Source organism: Tursiops truncatus, chromosome 1, assembly GCF_011762595.2.
Source record: "Tursiops truncatus isolate mTurTru1 chromosome 1, mTurTru1.mat.Y, whole genome shotgun sequence".
NCBI classification, from domain to species: domain Eukaryota; kingdom Metazoa; phylum Chordata; class Mammalia; order Artiodactyla; family Delphinidae; genus Tursiops; species Tursiops truncatus.
The window spans coordinates 149,251,931-149,272,385 of record NC_047034.1 but is presented as its reverse complement, the minus strand read 5'-3'; the positions used below and the strand labels follow the sequence as shown (position 1 = coordinate 149,272,385).

Genomic DNA, 20,455 nt, shown 5'->3' with positions numbered 1-20,455 from the left:
ATGTCCGTTGACCTTGAGCAATAAATGCCCAGTTTTTCCGCCCGGCTCAGCACCCAGGGAGAGCCAGGTGAACTAACAGCTGGCTCACATCCGGGTGGTCTGTACGGAAGGAGGCGCTGGCCACCCACGCAGCGCCCAATTTGGCGCTGGAGGCGGAGAACTTCCGGGGGCGGGGCCTGGCCTCGGTCGGCTTTTCCTGCGCCTCCGCCGGAGACGAAACCCTCAGAGCAGGGACTAGGTTCGCCGTAACCCCGCGCTCCCGACTTCTGCTTCCGGGTCGGAGCCATGGCGGTGGCAAATTCAAGCCCTGTCAATCCCGTGGTGTTTTTTGATGTCAGCATTGGCGGCCAGGTGAGGTCCTGGCAGCCACCCAGCCCACCGCCGAAGGGAAAGTGCACGGGGTCTGATAGGCAGATTTCATCCCTTCCCCAGGGGTAACGGACTCGGAAAGCCAGAAAGTGAAATTGGACCAGAACCTACCGACCTGCGGGGCGGGGTTGGGGAGGAAGGGAGAGAGGGGAGGAAGGGAGAGAGAGGAGGAGTCTTGCCCGTCGTGGCGCCCCGCTTGCGGAGGGACTGGGTGGAAAGCTAGCGTAGGCTATGGAGGCGGAAGTGGGAGAGACCAAGCGGCATGTGGGAGGGAGGGTTCCCTGCTCGGTGAGGCCTTCACGGGCTTGGACTGGGCTTTCTGACCGTGCCCTGCCGGTTGCAGGAAGTTGGCCGCATGAAGATCGAGCTCTTTGCAGACGTTGTGCCTAAGACGGCCGAGAATTTTAGGTAAGGAGATGGTCCAGCTTTGCTGGATTAAACCAGAAGCTGGGCCACAGTCTGTGGAATCGTCTGCCTGCCTCTGTCCGTCCACTCACTGCCCTTGAGATCTGATTCCTTTGGGTATCGCTCTGAATAGTCTTGACTGTTCCCGTGTCAATTTATGTTGTTAATCTGTATGCCTGAGTGCCTGGACATCTGACTAGCCTGTAGGTGGGCTTGCTAGCGCCGATGCCTGTGCCCTCCCCTCCGAGGTTAGGAGCGCTCACAGCTGTGATGCCATGGTGACTGAATCATTCACTCCTTTCCCTTTCAGGCAGTTCTGCACTGGAGAATTCAGGTCAGTCTCAGACGTGGTTGAGTTCTCTGCTTTCTCCTGAGGGGTGTCCTGGGGCTGCAGTGAAGGTATTGGGGAACCACCGGCAGGCCTTGAATGATTGCTGGTGGCAGTAATAGAAGGTAATCCCCCACGGGTCTATCCTCTGTTCATTTGTCTTCTTTACCTCTCTTCTCTGACCATCTTTAGGAGAGTCTCTTTGGTTCAGGTGTGTGGTAAACTGGAAAGGCCTATGACTACCTGTCATCATTCCAAGTCTCTTTCTTTTTGGTTATAGAAAAGATGGGGTTCCAATAGGATACAAAGGGAGCACCTTCCACAGGTAAGGCCTTTGGCAAGCCATACTGGGGGGCTCTTAGGAAAACGAAACGGAGGATAATTCTTCGATCTTGAGAAGGGATGTTTTTATGAACTCAGCAACTGATTTGAAGACTTATTAAAAGCCAAAGTGATAAACATTATATTTTGAAATCAGTGTTATCCTAAACTGCAGAATCTTCTCTCAGGATGCTTTGTTCTCTGTTTCAGGGTCATAAAAGATTTCATGATTCAGGGTGGAGATTTTGTTAATGTAAGTATTGTTCCTAGCCTATTAAGGACTTATAGGTTTGGTTTTTTGTTGTTATTGCAACTGCTGCTGTTTTTACTTCAGGGACCCAGTCTTAAGGCTTGAGAACAATGGCCAAGTTTGATGGGGGAGAGGGTGGGGATGGGAATGTCCTTCGATGGCTACTACTCACTGCATCACTAGATGACAGATATCAGCACTTTGAGTCACTGACTTCCAAATCTCAGCCTTTTAGGACCAGAAAGTGAACTTTCCCAGCATACCAGTAGATGATCCATGACAGACCCAAATTAATTGGTCACATAGAATTTAGCTAGAAATCGGACGTAATTTGTTTTTTCTAAATGGTTGTTAAGTCCCTTTCCAGTGAGCTAAATGCTTATGCCCCATTTTCCTGTCCACTTCTGGAAAGCTGAGTTTTGTTTTTAATCAGAAATTCATTAGTGGGAAAGGAATCAGAGCAAGAGAGTTCTGGAAGGATGTTTTCCCTAGTCACTGGGAGAGCCCAATGAACTAATCCTTCACTGCTAAGCATGACTTTATTGTGACGAGACTGTATATATCCCCATATCAAGCCTCCTCCGCTTTCTCCAACCTTGGAAGGTGCTGAGTAAACCACATTTACGCTTTCTTAAGCCCACTGTTCTCCTTACCCACCCACTTCTGTGCATGATCTTTCTTGTTAATACCATTTGGTTAGTCATGATGCTGTTTTCATAGATTTGGGAGACATTCTTTCTCCTTTATATGTAAATTTAGTTTGACTCTCAGGAGTTTTTTAAGATCTCTCTTTCCTATCTAGGTAAGTTTACAAAGTGGCAAATTTGGGGCTGACTCAAAAACAGATATGTTTGATTTTATCTGTTTGATGTCGCAAAACTGAGAGATTTTAACTGAAAAATTTTCTCTTTAACATATGGAAAGTAGGGGTACATGAGGCCTGTGTTTCTCATGCAGCAGCAGTTGGTTGGAGTCAAGTAACTGCTCCCTTTAGCACGGTGTGTCCTTATTATTAAACCATTTGCTTCCCTTATTTATGTCATCTGCCCCTGTAGGCATTTAAGTTTGCAACACCTGGTCACAACTGATCATAGTAGGGCTTGGGGTGACCATATACTTTTTTATTGGCTGGTAAGAGGGCTGAGAAGCTATTCTCTGCCTTCTTTCCTTTCTTCCCATAGGCTCCTATATTGCCCTATTGTCTTAGCAGGGACAGGACCAACTTCTTACGGGTCATTGCCAGAATCTTTGCCAGGCACATTTGATCACTAACTGATAGCCCCAGGGTTAGATAGCAGTTGGTCAGCCAGAAGGCTGAGCCTCAGAGAGAAGCAATTACTCAGAGCTACCCTTAGGGCAGAAAAAATGGAATGAGCAAGAGCCAGAAGAAGCAGGATTTGAGACCTTCTAAAGTTGGACCAAGAATATTTGTTTGTTTTAATGATATTTGTTTTTGTTTTTTTTCTGATTGCAAAAGAAAAGTACAGAAATGAAAATAAATCATCTCTCAAGGAATCTCGCCTCCCAAGGAATATACTCTTGGCATTTTAGTTTTAGCTGCCTGTCTTATCATTGCATATATATGTGTGTCAAATATTATTTTTAACAGACTTAAGATCATACGTGTGTTTTAACTTTTTTGTGCTTGATAATTGTCTGCATTTTCCCTTGTCATTGTCTTCTTCCAAAACAGTCTTTCTAATAGTTACTGTCCTCTAGTTGTGGTGAGCAGGGGCTACTCTTCATTGCGGTGTGTGGCCTTCTCATAGCAGTGACTTCTCTTGTCGCGGAGCACGGGCTCTAGGTGCGCAGGCTTCAGTAGTTGTGACGCGTGGGCTCAGTAGCTGTGGCTCACGGGCTCTAGAGCACAGGCTCAATTGTGGCGCACAGGCTTAGTTGCTCTGTGGCATGTGGGATCTTCCCGGACCAGGGCTTGAACCCGTGTCCCCTGCATTGGCAGACCGATTCTTAACCACTGTGCCACGAGGGAAGTCCTAATACTCTTTTTCTTTACTAACTGACTGGGAGAGATTGGTCTTTTGGCACTCTCTCGATATTACCTTTAAACCCCAGAGATTCTATTTAAGGTACTGCAAATATGGCCTTGGTCAAGTTGCTTTATTACCCTGACTTAGGTTTGCTCACCTGAAAAATGGGGAAGATGATGATGCTTATTCCACAGAGTTACTGGAAGAGCAAAGAGATTACACAAATAGAGCTAGTTTAAGCATAGATTGGGGATTTATGACAAGGTGTTTCCTGGAACCCAGAGGAAGAAATAGATCTAGGAACTAGAGAGCCACAGAACCAATGAGTCCCTTCTCTCTGTTTCTCTAGCACTCTCTACACATGTGTTGCATTCTCTTTCTCTTCTCCAGTCCACCTTGAAGAAGATAGTTATCTCCAGCTTCCAGGTTTACATGATACAAGTTCAACCTCAAGAGAGCAGCTATTCTACTTCATGTTTCCCAGAGAAGGAACTCTAGTTGGCCCTGCATGAGTTAGGCATCCTCCCCTGGACCTCCCCTGACTTCAACTTTGACCAGGAGGGTGGTATCCTGTTGTATAGATTACACTTCCAAGAGCCCACCCACCTGCATAGTTGGGGGAGTGGAGCCATAGACAGTTAAATAGATTCTCTTAGATGACTGCAGGCATGAGAGTCTTTGGGAAGGGCATCGATGCATCGGTTATGTATGTGATCACTGTACTGCTGTCCTGTGCTTTGCTTGTGTCTTAGCCTGTCTTTACCTTTCTAGAGGTCCAGCTGTGACCTGTTGTTTTTTCCAGCCTGTGAGATGCCCTGGCCAGGTTGTGGGCTGCACGTCCCTTGGATGGGGCTTGCTTTGATTGCAAGATAGGGTCAAAGAGGTGTGGCTCCCAAAGTGACCTGCAGGAGTAAAAGGACATTAAAGCAGTGAGGCTTGGGGTGCAGCAACTGCTTCCTCTGGGCTCTAGGGGCCAGTGCTCACAAGTGGCTAACACTTCCCTTCTCTCTGCTCAGGGGGATGGTACTGGAGTCGCCAGTATCTACCGGGGGCCATTTGCAGATGAAAATTTTAAGCTTAGACACTCAGCTCCAGGCTTGCTTTCCATGGTAAGTTGGGACCAGTCAAGGTTTTGGGCTAGATTTATAGCCAGCTGACTTCTGGGTCACTCTTGAGGCCCAGTGCTGTTTCTTGGGATGGAAGCAAATGCTTTCCTTCCCTTGCTTGACCCAGGATTCACCTCTGTACTGCCCACCTCTTTCCTCAATCTGGTTTGATTTTGTTGGGCTGGATCCACTAGCAGGCTGGGGAGCCAAAATTGAACTCTGATGTGTGTTTTCTTACTTTGTTTGAGCCAGAACGTGTGGTTGGGCACTCAGCCTTGCTGCTTAGAATGTAGCCAGCTGTGCTTTCAGGACCCAGTGTTCACGCCCCTATCACACCACTCACCAGAACTCGCACAGCACCCATTCCTTTACACTGCCTGCTGGCTGGTCACCCCTTTCAGCTCACTCACCACTCCTCCTTCCCCATCCCAGTACCCTTCCTTTCCATTTATAACCCCACTCACCCACCTCATTCCCCTTTCACCGTCCCCCTGCCCACCTCCTTCAGCCCCTCATCTACACACCCCCACTCGCTCCCCCCTTCACTTGCCCTTATTCACCCCTCACTCCTCATTTCCCCTTCCCCCTCCCACCTTGCTTGTCTTTCACTCTTCAAGCCTCTCCCTCCCTCCTGTTATTATCCATTTCCTTCTGTCAGTGTGCCAAGTCTCACTCCCCCAGACACAATATTTACATGCACACATTCTCTGTCCTGCTTGCCCACTCTTCCATCTACTCAGCCATTCATCAAATAAAGATTGTTGACATATACTGTTTCAGACCTCATGGTAAGACATGAGGATACAGGCCTGATCCCTGGCCTTGTGACATTTAACATCTAGTGGGGGAATCGCACATGCAGAATGATGGGTCCAGTATAGTATAATTCATGCCATCAGTGTAATAAGGGGAGGGTACCTCAGTGTATGTAAAAGTACTGTGAGGGCCCCAAGGAATGAGAGTAATTGCTGCAAGGATCCAAAGAAGTTCTCTACCAGATGGCATTTCAAGTCAAGCAAACTGCCTAGACAAAAGATGTGTGACCATGAAATAGCAGGGTGGCATGGGCAAGGGACAGAAAGTGAGAAAAGTGATGTGAATGGGGAAGGGAATGACTAGTAGAGACCACCGGAGAGGCAGGTGGGTGTAGGGCTTTAAATGACAGAATAAGGATGAGGTATGTGGACCTTATTTTATAGGATATGGAGAGCCATGCACTTTTTTGAGCAGGGCTGATCAACTTGGTGTTTTCAAACAAAGACCCTGGCTGCAGTGTGAATGGAAGACAGGAGTGGAGAGGGTAGGGCAGAGAAGCCAGTTAGGAGGCTGCCATAATAATTGGGTGCGCCTAGCATAGCAAAGAGTGTACAAGTCTCTTTTAGGAAAGTGAGGCTGGGCAAGCATGGGTAAAGTGTGCAGAAGTGGCTTAAGTGGGCTTGGATCATCGCCGTGAGGACTGCATGCCACTATGTTAGCATCTGGGGAGGAGTCAGAAAATGCAAGGAAGCCTTGGTCTCTGCTCCCTTCAGGCTGACACTAGTTAAGTTGTGCTGTCACACATCTTGTAGCATAATTGTTTTTGCTTCCATCCTCCACTAACTAATGCGTTCCTCAAGGGCAGGGACTGAGTCTCATTGATCTCCAAGCCTTAATACCTGATACAGCAAGGTGCTGAGCAGATACTGATGAATGACTGAAAGATAATCAGAATAAAGGCTAATGTTGAGCACATACTCAACAACACTTTATTTGCATTAATTCATTTTACTTCTCTCGTTATTCCTTTGAGCTAGGTACAAATGAGGAGACCGAGGCACAGAGAGGTTATGTGGCTAAACTAGATCCCAGTCAGTGATGGAGCTGGGATTCAAGCTCAGTCGTCTGGCTCCAGAGCTTATTCCCTAAACCAGTAAGCTATCCTTCCTGGAAGAATGGATAAGTGAGTGGCTAAGGGCAGGGAGTTCCCTGAGCTAAAAACACATGTTGTCTGACTGTTTTCCTGTCTGCTTGCTAGTAAATGTTTATACATTGAGCAGCAAGATAGATACATAGACAGATAGAAGAAACAGAAAGAAGGGAGAGAGGAAGGAAGGAGGAATTGGGACCACTGAGGAGTGGTCAGTTCCACTCCTCAGGGCAATTCCAGAGTGTAGGTCTATTCTGACTGGCTCAGGCTGTCCCTTGCTTTCATATGTGAGATGTTCCTGCATACATGTACAAAAACCCCAAATAGCCTTGTCTCGCATGGGGTATTTCTAAAGTATAATGTGACATCCCTAACTAGAGCTTACCCCTAGACAATGTCTTTAATGTATTTCATATGCATTTTTATTCCTTCAGTATTGAACACAGACTCAACCAATTTAATTCCATTAAGCATCCAGTTAAGGCTAGTGACCTATCTAATGATTTCCAGTGTTGCCTCTGTATTATTACTTTGATGAGACCTGTGCTCTTAATAGCACTAGTTCTTTCAGTTTTCCATTTTCCATTAATTTTTTTCCAAAATAATGTAAATATGCATTGGAATACTCACGTAGTTACACAGACATTGTGGTAAGGCAGTGCTGCTGAAACGTGATGTGGGTTTGCTGATTGCTTTGCGTTGTAATTATAGACTGTTCTTTTATAATGTATTGTGAAATACAATGATATAAAGACAATTTCAAAGGAGGAAAAGGGATATGGCTGAAGAATTTGAGATTCTTGATTTAAAAAACTTCTACCAAAAAAAAAAAAAAACTTTTACCGGTAAAATTCAATAATAAAGGATTTGGGTGTAGCTGTAAAAAGCAAATGTCATTGATTAAATGTAGTCTTTTTTTCTAGCATAGCACTAGCATAGCAGCTTCTTGCCCCTTAAATTTCTTATTACCATTGTTAAGGGACAGTACAGAGTCATTCAGACAGAGTAGTTTATGGCACAGGCAACAGGCTTTTTCTCAGCTGGTACCTAATTTGTAAGTGTAATCCAGTTATTACTGGTTTTGGAATAAATACAGCAAATCTGGTTCTATGATCAATTGTTCCCATTATAAAAATTCACACTGTAGGAGGGCAGAAATTGTGTATTCTCTTCCTCTCTGTATTCTGTTCCTCTCTGTATCCTTGGGTCCTAGCTCATAGTAGATGCTCAGTCAGGTTTGCTGAAAGAAAGCATGGAGGACTCAGGGCTACAGGCTCTTTTGGGGAGTTTTGTCCTTTGGCTAACATGGCCAGGAAAACTCACTGCAAATATATTTGGTTTCCATCAGGCAAACAGTGGTCCCAGTACCAATGGCTGCCAGTTTTTCATCACCTGCTCTAAGTGTGATTGGCTAGATGGGAAGCACGTGGTGTTTGGTGAGTCCTATTCCTGTCCTAATCCAAGCCCAATTCACCCAGAGTGGAACTTCCTATGGAACTGGTCCCCTGACTCTTGTACCAAGAGTGCTCATCAGGTGTAACTGCCCTGGGTAGTAGTAGGAAAGGTGGAAGCCATGGGAGGTGGGGAGGATTTGTGGTTAGAGAGCTAGAGGGGAGGACGAAGGGGCCATCTGATGTAGTGAGTAACCACCTGGGCAATAGGTGTGTCTGAGGGGGGATGGTAGCACTTAAGAAATACCACACAGAGGCAGCATGGTATAGTGGAGCTTTGCAATTGCTCAGACCTAGTTTTGAGCCCTAATTCTGCTACTTACCACCTGTGACCTTGGGCAACATTTCACTTCCACTGAATATTAATCTTCTGATGTTAGTCTGAGGATCAAATGAGATAATGGCTGAGAATGGGCCTTGGAGGCTGGAAAGTACTGTGCAAACGAGAGTAATAAAGTCCAGCTCATACTCTTTCTACAGGAAAAATCATTGATGGACTTCTGGTGATGAGAAAGATTGAGGTGAGTCCTGTTTTGATCTCCTCTTTCTCAGCCATTCTGGCCTAGTACTACCTCACTAGTGTCGAGGCGCGGGCGAACCGTGAGTGGGCTCTGGTTAGGCCCAGGCTTCACTCCTCCAGCTTCAGGGAGGAGGAGAGGGAGGAGAGATCATGTACCTCCCAAGGGTTCTGGGCCCTCAGCCTCTCCGGTGCGGTGCCTACTGAGCTTTGGCCTCTGCGGTCTCCTCCATCTAGTTGAGAAAATCCTCTTCAGCATTTTACTCAAGGTCCTTCATGATCGGGTCCCTGCCTCCCTCTCCACGACCCCTTCTGCTACTGCCACTTCCGCATTCTAGTCCCGTCAGGCTACGAGCCCTCCTCTAAACACGCATACACGTCCCTGCCTCTTGCTCCTTCCTGCCCTCAAGTCTTTGCTCAGGCTGTTCCCTCTACCGAGGTGTTCTCCCTTCTTTTCCTCCTGGTGGGATCCCATCCATCCTTCTGGGCCCAGCTCAAATATCCCCTGTTCTGTGAATCCTTCCCTGGCCTGTGCAAGCAGCAGTTTAGTTGCTTCCTCACCCTGTATACAACTCTCTCTTATGACTTACTACATTGTTACATGTCATGGGTTTGATGTTTTCTAAATGTTGTACATTTTCTCTTTGATATGTATTACATTCTTCCCCTGTCTGCTAGGCTACAGACTGTTGTCAGATCAGCCTGTAAGCTCTGAGTCCTTAGCCTAGGGGCCTGCAGGCATCAGTAAGTGTGTGGCGGGGGAGTGTCTGAGTGGAGGAGTCACCACTGTGCTTTCTCTCCTAGAATGTTCCCACAGGCCCCAACAATAAACCCAAGCTGCCTGTGGTGATCTCACAGTGTGGAGAGATGTAGTCCAGAGGAAGACTGAATCAGGTAAGTGTGTCTTTCTTGAGCAGGAGTCAGGACCCCAGAGAAGGCAGCTGGTCTAGTGGAAAGAACTTTAGACCTGAAGACACGGGATTGAGCCCATTTCCTCTCTGCGTGCCCTGGGAGAAGTCAATTCCCTTTCTTGAGCCTGTTTTCTCATCTGCCAAATGGTGATAATACGTATCTCCTCAGGTCACCATAAGCATCACAAGAGAAAGGGTTGGTAGGACACTTTACTTTTCTAACACTTTATAGTTTACAAAGTATCAACCTGAAAACCATCAGGCACTTTCTGACAGCACTCTTAGACTCTAGTTCCATTTAGTAGTCCCTCTATGAAGACCTGGCTCCATCCCTGGGTCATTCCCTTCTGGGACCAGCCTGGGCAGCCAGGAGACACCCCTATCATGCCTCTCGTCAGAACCGACGCTGCGGTTCCAGCCCCTGACTTCGTATTTGCCAGCCTCATAGGTGAATGTGACACATTTCTCAGCCTACATAGACTCACTTCCTACCCGGTCTTGTCACTCACTGCCTGCTCTGTGCTGGGCACCATTCTGAGCATGGGGATGGGGGAAAGAATTGAAAGATGCCTCCACCCTTTAGGAGCTTATGGAGAATAAAACACATTCTCAGAGGTGATCACTAGTAATATGAGTGATGTTGTTAAGGATTAATAAGAGTTCAAGAAAGAAATTGATCACTTCCAGCTGGGTAAAGGATGGTAGTGCTTTGCCTTTCTTTTCTTTTTTTCTTTAATTTTCAAACCTGCAGAAAAGTTGGAAGAGTAGTACATTGAACACCTATCTACCTTTCACCTAGATTCACCAATGTTTAACATTCTTGTTTTATCATTTTACTTTGACATTTGTTTCTTTCCCTTCTTCCCTCTCCTCCCATTTCCATTCCTCTCCTGCTCTTCTTCCTTCTTTCCTTCCTTTCCCTTTCTTCATTTCTTTTCCATCTGGAAGTTGAGGACTTCTTGACACTTTACCCCAGAATACTTCAGCAAGTGACTCCTAAAAATAAGAGCGTCCTGCATAACCACAATAGTATTGTCTAATATACATGCTCAAACTTCCTCAGTTGTCCACAAAGTAACTTTTTTTAGCTCTGAAACAAGAAATCCATTCCAGGTTCACATATTTCATTTGATTGTTTATTTTTAGTTATGAAAGCAACATCATCTCCTGAAATGTATGAAAATTTTCCCAGAAAACAGTTAAGGCCCTCCCCTTAACAGCTCACCCCCAGCCACATCCCCATCCCACTGCTCTCCTCAGAGGTAACTTATTCATCAGTTTGATGTATGTCCATAGGGCCTTTTCTTTGCCCATCTAATTTTGGGAGGTTTTGTTTTTCCTAAATGGCATCATACTGTTTGTTCATCACTTTATTTCCATTTGATCTTATGTCTGGAAGAGTTTTCCTCCTCCATTCATGTAAAACTCTGTTGTATTTAAACAAAACAAAACTGATATAATATGCTATAAGATGTTTGTAGCAAATATTTTATTTTACCTTTCTCTTAATGATTTGAATAATTATACATTCTGAGTCTTAGTTCTTTACATATTTTGACCATTTTGTCTAGAATATATTTTAAGAAAAAACTGGCAGTGGGTTTAACTTTGGTGATATCCTTTCTTAAACGGAAGCTCTAAATTTTGATGAGATCAAAATTTTTAATCTTTTCCCTTGTGTTGTGTTTTATCTTGTTTAAGAAGGTCTTTACTACAATCATAATGCCTTCTGTATTTTTTCTAATGTTTCTATAGTTTTATTTGTATACTTGCAAAATTATCTAGAATTTATTTTTCTGGACTCTGCCTTTTTTTCAAATGGAGATCTAGTCAAATACCAGACCATCTTAATGACTGTGTATACCTCCATCTGTGACTTACTTTGTGTTCACAGCATCTGGCACTTACAGGCATTCAGTTAAAATTTATTACATGAGTTAATAGAGAGGGAGAATGTCAGGCATTTTAGGCAGGGAACTGGTGTGAGCAAATGCCAGGGCAGGAATGCACAAGTGTGTGCTGGAAGCTCACGTGGACTCTCTTGTTCAGCCAAGTGCTCCCTTCTCAGGCCTAGTTGACACTCTGAGCTTTCTTTCCTGCCAGTACTAGGGGCCCCAGGCTCAACGTGCTTTCCCCCTGCCCTTGCTGCTGGCCACTCTCCTACTCGTTTCTTGGCTGAACTAAAGTTGAGCTCACAAGTCCTTTTCCTTCCAAAGAGTGACCACTGATCACCACCAGAGGACAGAAGATTACAAAAACAATAAAATTTAGAAATCCTTTTATGTTTAGGGCCTTTTCTCTATTTTTCTGAGACCCTTACAGAAAGTTACTGGAAATACATGTTAGGAGTTTGTTTTCTGAGGGTGGGCGATCATCAGCCCTCCTCTCCTCACCCGCTATTAGCAGAGGTCACGTAAACATTTGCCCCCATAAGCCCTTCCTTTTAGCCTACAACCCCAAGCAGAACAAATTCCATGGAGGACATTTGATGCTCCAGAGGCCCTCTAGACCAGAACTTTCCAGTAAGCATTCCTTTCTGTGATGGTGGAAATGTTCTGTATCTGTGCTGTCCATTATGGTAGCTTCCAGCTACATGTGACCGTTGAGCCCTGGAAAAATGTGACTGGTGTGACTGAGGGACTGAATTTTTACTTTTATATAATTTTAGTTAAATTTAAAGAGCCACATGTGGTACCTCCAATTTAGTCTTCTAACCTTGACCTGCTCAGAATTAAATCTTTCATAGCTTATATTTAGAGACAATACAGTAAAAGCAGTTATATCACTTATTGAATATTTCTTGTGCTCAAATTCTGAGCTAAGAACCTTACTTTAATTATCTCATTTAACTTTACCAAGTTAAAAACTCGGGCTTCCCTGGTGGTGCAGTGGTTGAGAGTCCGCCTGCCGATGCAGGGGACACGGGTTCATGCCCTGGTCCAGGAAGATCCCACATGCCGCAAAAAACAAACAAACAAACAAAAAAACTCATAGGTTTTAAGGTGTTAGGGAATCTAGGTGGCAGTCTGACCTTAAGGCATTCCACAGATGGGTTCCCCACTTTGGGTTTTTGAGTAATGGATTTGGGAGAAAGTAAGGAAAGTTAAGTAAAAGATTTGGGAGTATGGTATCATTTCATCATGTTTCTTCCCAGCTGTGAAGTTACAAGCATCTCTGATTTCTAAAGGAGTATTTCAGATCCCTCAGGTTGTTTGAGGGCAGAATAATGCTTGACAGCCAGTGTAGATGATGTTTTTAAGTCCTACTAGGCAGTATTTCTCAAACTTTAATGTACATATGAATCACCAGGAGATCTTGTTAAGGTGCTGGTTCTGATTCAGTGGGTCTGGATGCAACGTAAGATTTTGCATTTCTAACCAGCTCTCAGGTGATGCTGATGCTGACTTGGAGTGGCAAGGCTACAGGGGAATAACAGTCTGTCTTTTAATTGAGAACCCACCATATTCCAATCAGAAAAGACCCAGGAGGAGATAATCTCTTGGTGGCATTGGTCCAGCAGGAATCTACTGCATTCAAATCAAGAGATCACCTAATCATGCATTTAAGGCCTGTGCCTAGTCACTGGAAATAGAAGATAGGAAGGAGACAGAAGATAGGTGAAGTCACTTGATCAACTGTGCCTCCCTGTGAAGAACTTCCTTCCACAACTTCTTTTGTGCTTTACCTTAGGTCCTGACTTTGGTTTTAGTGAAAATGAAGTTTTCTGTATAACTCTAGGTATAGTAACCTCGGTTTTATCTCAGTGGGTCCTATAAAAGCTTTTTACCTTGAATTTGATTAGGTATACATAAACGAACTTCGGGCCTCAGGATTCTCCTACCCAGTCTGAACTGGGTTCTTGGCTACTTACAACTGCATGGGGGGGCGGGTGGGGGGTGGGGCGTGGAACCTCTGTTTTGAAAACCTGAGAGTCTCTTGGAAAAGAGAGTGGCTGTGAGCTCTGACAGCCCTGCTAATCTCCCTGTGATCCCCAGGCCTGGTACTATCAAGCAGCAGAGATCTTTCTTTAGTTCATTGTTTCCTAAATTTCCCTGAAGATGAGAATCACGTAGGGGTACTTGCTAAACCTACTAATTCCCAGATCCCCCCCTGAAGAGTTTGAGTGGATTTGAGGTAGGATCCAGGATGCTATGTTGCTTCAGATGCTTCTTATCAGAGAAATGTGGGTAACCCTGCTTTAGGTGGTGCTGGTTGAATGTTTTTTAACATTTGTCTCTTAGGAAAAAATATAATTATACAGCACCTAGTTTTACAGGTATTATAGCTTACAATGAGGTGTTATTCGAGTTCACATAGTCAGTAGGTTAAAAATTAATTGTAGCTGTGGATGGTGGATATGGTAAGAGCTGTGACACTGCTGTTGGAATGACTGAGGTTTAGGAAATACTGTCCCCCAATCTGGGATTTCCTGTAGATGTGATACATTCCTGTAGAGGAAGATTCTGAAAGACACATTGGTGGCACGTGGGCTGGTCTTTCATTAATTAAGATAGGTCCCACACTGCAGATGAGGCAACAAACTTGGAAAGCCCAGTTCCTGCCTTAAAGGAACTCACAGTCTCTTGGGGAAACTGACAATTACAGTACAGTAAAGCACTGAACTGGAGGTTTTAAGACGAAGGAAGGAAAGTGAATGCCTGTGTCTGCCTGGAGTGTTTGGGAAGACCGCAGAAGAGATGTTTCAGCTGAGTACATGAAAGAATGGAGTTTGTCAGGGTAGCTAAAACTGAGGAGGGCATTCCAGGCAGAGGGAATGGCATGAGCAAAGGCACCAAGCAGGAAACAGCAGGAAGTGTAAGGGAAACTGCAAATAATTCAATATAGCCAAAGCAGGAAGATAAGAAAAGCAAACTGTAAGAGGCGAGGCTAGAGGAGGCCAGGGCCAGCTGTGAGATCCAGTGCAGGCTGAGGTATTCATATGTTAACCTGGGGATAGGGGTGAGCTTCAGGCAGTGTGTACATCTTTCCCCCCTAGGGTGAGAGTCCATCATGCTCCTGAGATTCCAAAGGGTAGCCTGACCCTCCAAAAAGAACCAGGCCAGTAGGAGCCACTGAAGGATTTTGAGCAGGAGAACACGGTAATTGACTTTACTTATTCAGAAGATGATTCTAGCAGCAGTGTGGAGGATAGGCTAGAGGCCAGTGAGGTGTCCACTGCAGCAGTCCGGGCCAGAGCAGAGGTTCCACATGAAAATATGCGTCTAGGGAGCACCAGAGATGTGGCAGCAAATATTTGCATGCCTGCTGGGTGTGTTAACACCGCTCCCTGCCCTGAAAGTCAGAAGCCCTGCCAGCTAAAAAGGGCGGGGAGGGGAGAATGGCTCCATTCCAATCCCTCCAGTACAAAGGCGAAGCTCCCTGCCCTGTAACCAGGCCTTACACACAGAGGGATACATCACGTCCATGGAATACTATATAGCCTTAAAAAGAAAGAGGTAGATCTGTATCTGTTGGCAGATTTCTAAGGTAAATTAAGGGACAAAGTCAAGATGTAGTACATTATGTAAACATGATGCTATTTATTTTGAATTACTCTTTTAGAAATTACTGTAGTGATAGATAGCTGACTGGTAGTAATGGTTACCTCTGCAGAGTAGAGATAGCAAAGAGACTTTCTTTTCAGTTTATATTGTCCTGTATATTGAATTTTCTACACTGGGCATGTATTTTATAATAGAAATACATACTGTATATATGTAGTTTTAACTAATCCTAGTTCCTCCCAGCCCTTCCCAGAAGCATGTAGCTAACATCAGTTTGTGAATCATTCCCTGGTCCCCTCCTGGGTTCATCTCTCTATTACAGCATTTAACACAGTGTATCATGAATATGTTGGTCTGGTTTTCTCTAGACTGAGAACTCCTTGAGGCACGGACCGTGCTGACTAACACAGTGCCTGGTCAGTGATAGAGCTTAGGTCCCGGAGCACCATGCAACTTATAAAGTGCATTTATACATTTTTGTACATTCTGCTTGAGGGCCCAGGGTTAAACTTCTGTCTGAGCCTGCGGTATGATGCCAGGACCCACTGTGCTCTGGAGGAAGAGGGGTGTGGTCATGTTTGGGGGGAGGGGAGCAGTAGTAACTGAGTGTACTCACCCTGTTCTTTTAGGACAGCTAACTCCAAGGCCATAAACAGAGGGTGTGGAGTTTCCTTTCTTTATAACCCTGGGACCAATCAAGGAAAAGGATTGCTCTTTGTTCTGGAGCTCCACAGAGAGCCATCAAGGTCTGGCAGAAAGCACACAGACTTCGGAGCCAAGTAGACCAGGAAGCCCCATCAGTGTCAGGCCATTAAACCCCTTGGAGCCCTAGTTTTTCCCTCCACTTAATTATAAATAATATATACTACACAGAGTTGTGAAGGGTAAATAATAAAGGAGACAGTGTATTGGCCGTACATATTAGTTTCTTTCTTGGTTCTGTGTAACACACCTCTCAGCTCTGCTCTGGGGCACCAAAGGTCTGGCCTGTCGCAAGAATCAAAGTGGTCTGCTCTTTGGGGAAAGGAGGGTTCGGGGTGTAGAGGAGAGCTGCGAGTGTTTTCTCTCATGGACTGTCCCCTCCCCGTTCCTCTGAGCTGCTTCTCTCTTCCATCTCTCACAGACCCTCCACATCTGCCATTGCAGGCCTTCCCTTGCTCGGGGTGATGTTCTTGAGTAAGATAAGCTGGATTGGCCCCTGTGTTTGCTTCCCTGCCTGCTGCTGCCCCATTTGATCAAAAGACCTTGGAAGTATCACAGACTCAGAAGCCAAGATTTTGTGTTTAAGTTTTCAACTGTAAATAAAGTTGTTCTTTTTTTTTTTTTGGTTTTTTTTTTTTTTTTTTTTTTTTAAACGTGTGTTGTGTTCTTTTTAAATGGTTGTAATGATAGCCCTGTTTCCTCACTCCTTAGCTCCAGCTAGGAGTACTGACTCTCCCCAGAGGCCAGCATGGGCCAGAGCCAGGCCCTTGATATGTAGAGTTGATGCCTCAGATTTACAAGCAGTTGTAGCAGTCCCCTCTTAGGTTCAAGCTGATCGGGCAAAGAAGGCAAAGCCCCAGGGCCTTATGTTTCCAGTAGGTTCATTTTGGTTAGTTCTAGAGCCTGTGGGTGAAGGGTCACTAGCTTGGGATATTTTTGGATGGGAGACCATTTGGTAGAACATGTCTTGATCATGATGAAGTGGAAATCATTTATTAATAGTTAAAAATCTTGGTTTGAATCCGAAGTCATTTTTTAAACAGCTGAGGTCTTGAGATGTTCATTTTCCCATTCAGAGCCTCAGTTTCCTCATCTGTAAAATGGGGATAATAATACTACTTCACAGCATTGTCGAAAGGGTCAAACAAGAGAATGGAGATGAGGATAACTTGTAGACAGTAACGTGCGTTGGAAAATTTTGTTTTGAAAGGAAATAAAAGGATAACAAAAACATAAAAGATAAAAAGATCCCATTGAGTGTAATGTTCAGGAGGTAAAGGGAGTCCCCTGGTATTCCTTTCATGAGGCAGTTTCTGTTATCCCATTCCTACTTTCTCCTGGCTCATGGCAGGGATGACTCATAACTACTAGCAGCAGGCTACTGCAGCAGCAGAGTAGCAGAGAGCTGAATTCTGTGATAAAATAGAACCAGGCTAAAAGTGCCATTTCAGTGTACTGGGGGACAAGAAAGGTGGTGAGATATACAAGGGCCCTATAGTTTGGATATTTGCAACTGTCTAGCTAAGTAAACAGGATTCAGGGCACACGGGGAAGAAAGGGTTGTGATCTAGTGGAGGAGAAATCTTCAAGTAACTAAACGGGGTAGAATTATAAAGAGAGAGGAAGGAGGATGAGCAGCTGGGATCCTGAGCTGATGTTCTTATGATGGGCCATTCAGTTGAATTCAGTTACACTTGGCACCTGCATTCTTTGCCAGTTTCTGTAAAGCTGTAAAGATGAGTAAGATGTGGCCTATGTTTGTGACAGGGGATAGGCATGGTTTGGATTCAGTGTGGTGTTAGAATGTGAGCCCTTATGAGGACAAGAAAGTTGGTCGTTTTTGTTTTTCACTGCCGCCTCCAGCACCTAGTAGCCAGTAAGTGTTCAATAAATATTTGTTGTGTGAATGATAGTGGTATGTATAAGATGCTATGGGAGCAGAATGGAAAGATTGGGGGTGAGAGGAAGAGGCAACATTTGAGGTAAGTATTGACAGATTGGTTGGAATTAGCCAGGAGATAAGGGTGGGGAGGGCTTTCTAGGAAAAGGCAACTATGTTTTGGGGCCCAGAGTCTGTTAGAGATGGGGACAAGGTGAAAGTTTTGCAGAGGAGATTCTTGGAATGAAACCACTTGCCTTTCACATCACTTAAAGGTAGACACTGGAGCTGTGGTCACCACACTGGGCTCTCAGGGTGGCAAGGGGACTAGCATGGCTTGGGGAGCTCCCACCTTGGAACAGGAGATGGATTTTGACATGAACTGTTTCTCCTCCAGTGCTTCAGTACCATCTCTGCAGTGGCAGAGAGGGGGCTACAAGGAAACGAGTTTCTTAAATCACTCATCTTCATGTTCACTGAGCATGAAGAGAGACTTTAGTGAAGTAATTGGATGAGTAAGTAATGATACTTCTAAGTAACATTTTAAAGACAAATAATACAGAATTTATATTTCTGCTTGAGAAGCCAACCCTTCAAAGCAGTTACATAAGGAAGGTTACTTATTCTTAGAGGTGCTGCTGCCATTATTCTAAGTGCCTTTGTAACTCCACTTTGGGGAAAAGCTCTCAAGCCTATGGGGCACACTTTTAAATTTCCTCAGTGTTGGCAGAATTGCCTTTGAGGAAATATTTTCTTTTTAACAGTCAAAAGTCACCTGGAGCTGGAACAGATGAACAGCAGCTCCGGGATCCACCTACTTCTCTCCCTTCACACTTGCTGCCGCAGACCTTTTTCACCTGGATTACTGGTGCTGCTGCCCAGATGACCTCTCTGCTGCCAGTACCTTCTTCTCCAATCCATTTTCTACATCACATTATTCACTTGACACATTAATTAAGATATTGTGTGTCAGGGACTATGCTAGATGCCTCAGGAACTCATAGTCTGGCAGGGAAGATATAATGAGTGCAGTACAGTGTGTTAGGAGAGGGTCTGCTAACCTAGTAACATCTGAGGCAAGACCTAGAGGATGAAGAGTTAAGCAGGCAAAGGAGAAGGGAGAAAGGAAGAATGTTATAAGTAGAGGGAATAGTATGTGATAGCTCAAAGGAAGCAGTGGCTAAAAGGTCACCTGGAAGATTGGACAGGGAATGTGACATAAGAGTGGGAAGTAAGTTTAGAGGTCATGCAGGGTCCTGCCAACCACATTAAGGAATCTGGACAATCCTGTGGGTGGTGTAGTCACTAAAAGATTTTAAGTAAGACAGTGTCATGATCAGATGGATGTTTTCAAAAGAACACTGGATATTGTGATGGGGAATATTAGGGTAAGAAAGGTAGAGACACTGGCTAGGAGGCCACAGCAGTGCTGTAAGCCAGGGGTTGGCAGGCCAGGTGTCACTCTCTATTTTTCAGTGGTTCATGAGCGAAGAATAAGAATGATTTTTAAATGTTTAAATAGTTGGGGGAAAAAAGTTTAAATAGTTGAAAAATCTAAAGAATATTTTGTGACATAAAAATTGCATGAAATTCAAATTTCAGTGTCCATAAATTACATTTTTTTGGACCACAGATGCACTTGTTACTGATTGTCTGTGGTTACTTTCAGGCTCTAAATTTGAGTAGTTGAGAATCTGGCCTGCACAGCTTAAAACACTACCTGGCCCCTATAGAAAAGGTGCCTACACCTGCTCTGAGCAATGGATGATGATGGCCTACACTAAAGCAGCAGCAGTAGGAAGGAAGAAACTCTGGATTGGCATTTAGAGATTTTTTTACGACTGATTCAGGGAGGCCTTTAAGGGGTGGAATTTACAGGCCTAGATGATACCGATGGGGTAAGGACTACTGCACTAGCCTCCTAGCTGGTCTCCCTACTTTCATTTTTGCCCCTCTGCAGCCCATTCACTATTCCCCAGCCATTAAAGAAAAAAAAAAGTGCCATTCCCTACTTTCAATTCTAAAATTACTCTTCTCACTATTGCCCTTAGGTTAAGTTTCAGATAAAATGTTCCTAATTTAACCCTGCCTACCTCTATAACCCAAATGTCTTCATTCTGGTCTTACTGGACTACTTTAGTTGTATTTGCCCCAGACCCCATCTCTTCTTGCCTCCTACGCCTTTGCATAAACCTCCATGTGCTTGGAGTCTGCACTAAACCTTCTCCCCACCGCCACTCCCAAAATGCTTTGTGCATTTGCAGCGCTGTAGTGTTGGGTGTGTTGCATGTTTAAATTTCTGCCTTTATCCCTAGACTGAATTTAAGAAGGCAGCAACTGGCGCACTTGTCCATACCCAGCAGATAGTAGACGCTTAATAAAGAACGAACTAAGGTGGACGACTTCATCTACATCATGCGGCAGCCTCAATTACAAATCGTTTGTGAAACGTGCGTAGTAATCCCTGTTTCACATGGCTGTTTTAAGAATAAAATGCACGAAAAATGCCTAGCGTGCTCAATAAACGTGAGGTGAAATTAAACCTGATTTGTGGCCAATACGAAAAGATGTGAATACTCAAGACAGTCCTCCTGTGCCTGGTATGATAGATCGGGAGGCAGGTCCCCACGGAGTACACCCCCGCCCTCCATATGCTGGGCAAGGGCTGCCTGATACCTTGCGTGGTCCCCCCAAGGTGACTGCTCCGCCGTAAGCCGACGCTCTTTGAATGCATACGTTTAAGTCCGTTCCAGAAACTCTCAGCTCTGCCGAGAGTACACGGCCATTGTAGAAAAGACGGCTCTATCTGCAGTCATGG

General features: G+C 44.8%; 1 protein-coding gene across 8 annotated transcripts; it reads left to right on the top strand.

The window, feature by feature from the left end:
• Positions 1-208: 208 nt before the first annotated feature.
• PPIH (peptidylprolyl isomerase H) lies at positions 209-20,142 on the top strand. 8 transcript variants are annotated; one of them, XR_004521382.2, is made up of 12 exons: positions 209-351; positions 713-777; positions 1,085-1,108; positions 1,383-1,427; positions 1,634-1,676; positions 4,678-4,770; positions 8,022-8,109; positions 8,605-8,645; positions 9,446-9,535; positions 13,243-13,290; positions 14,549-14,651; positions 16,180-17,665. XR_004521382.2 is itself a non-coding variant. In XM_019937994.3 (10 exons), the coding sequence occupies exons 1-9, from the start codon at positions 286-288 to the stop codon at positions 9,512-9,514; spliced, it is 534 nt and encodes a 177-aa protein (XP_019793553.1). In that variant the 5' UTR covers positions 209-285; the 3' UTR covers positions 9,515-9,535; positions 19,953-20,142. The 8 variants fall into 8 exon arrangements, 5 of the variants coding, with proteins under 5 accessions (XP_019793553.1, XP_004321933.1, XP_004321934.1 ...); XR_012325637.1 differs by lacking the exon at positions 13,243-13,290 and having other exon boundaries at positions 16,203-17,665; XR_002176906.3 differs by lacking the exon at positions 13,243-13,290.
• Positions 20,143-20,455: the final 313 nt, after the last annotated feature.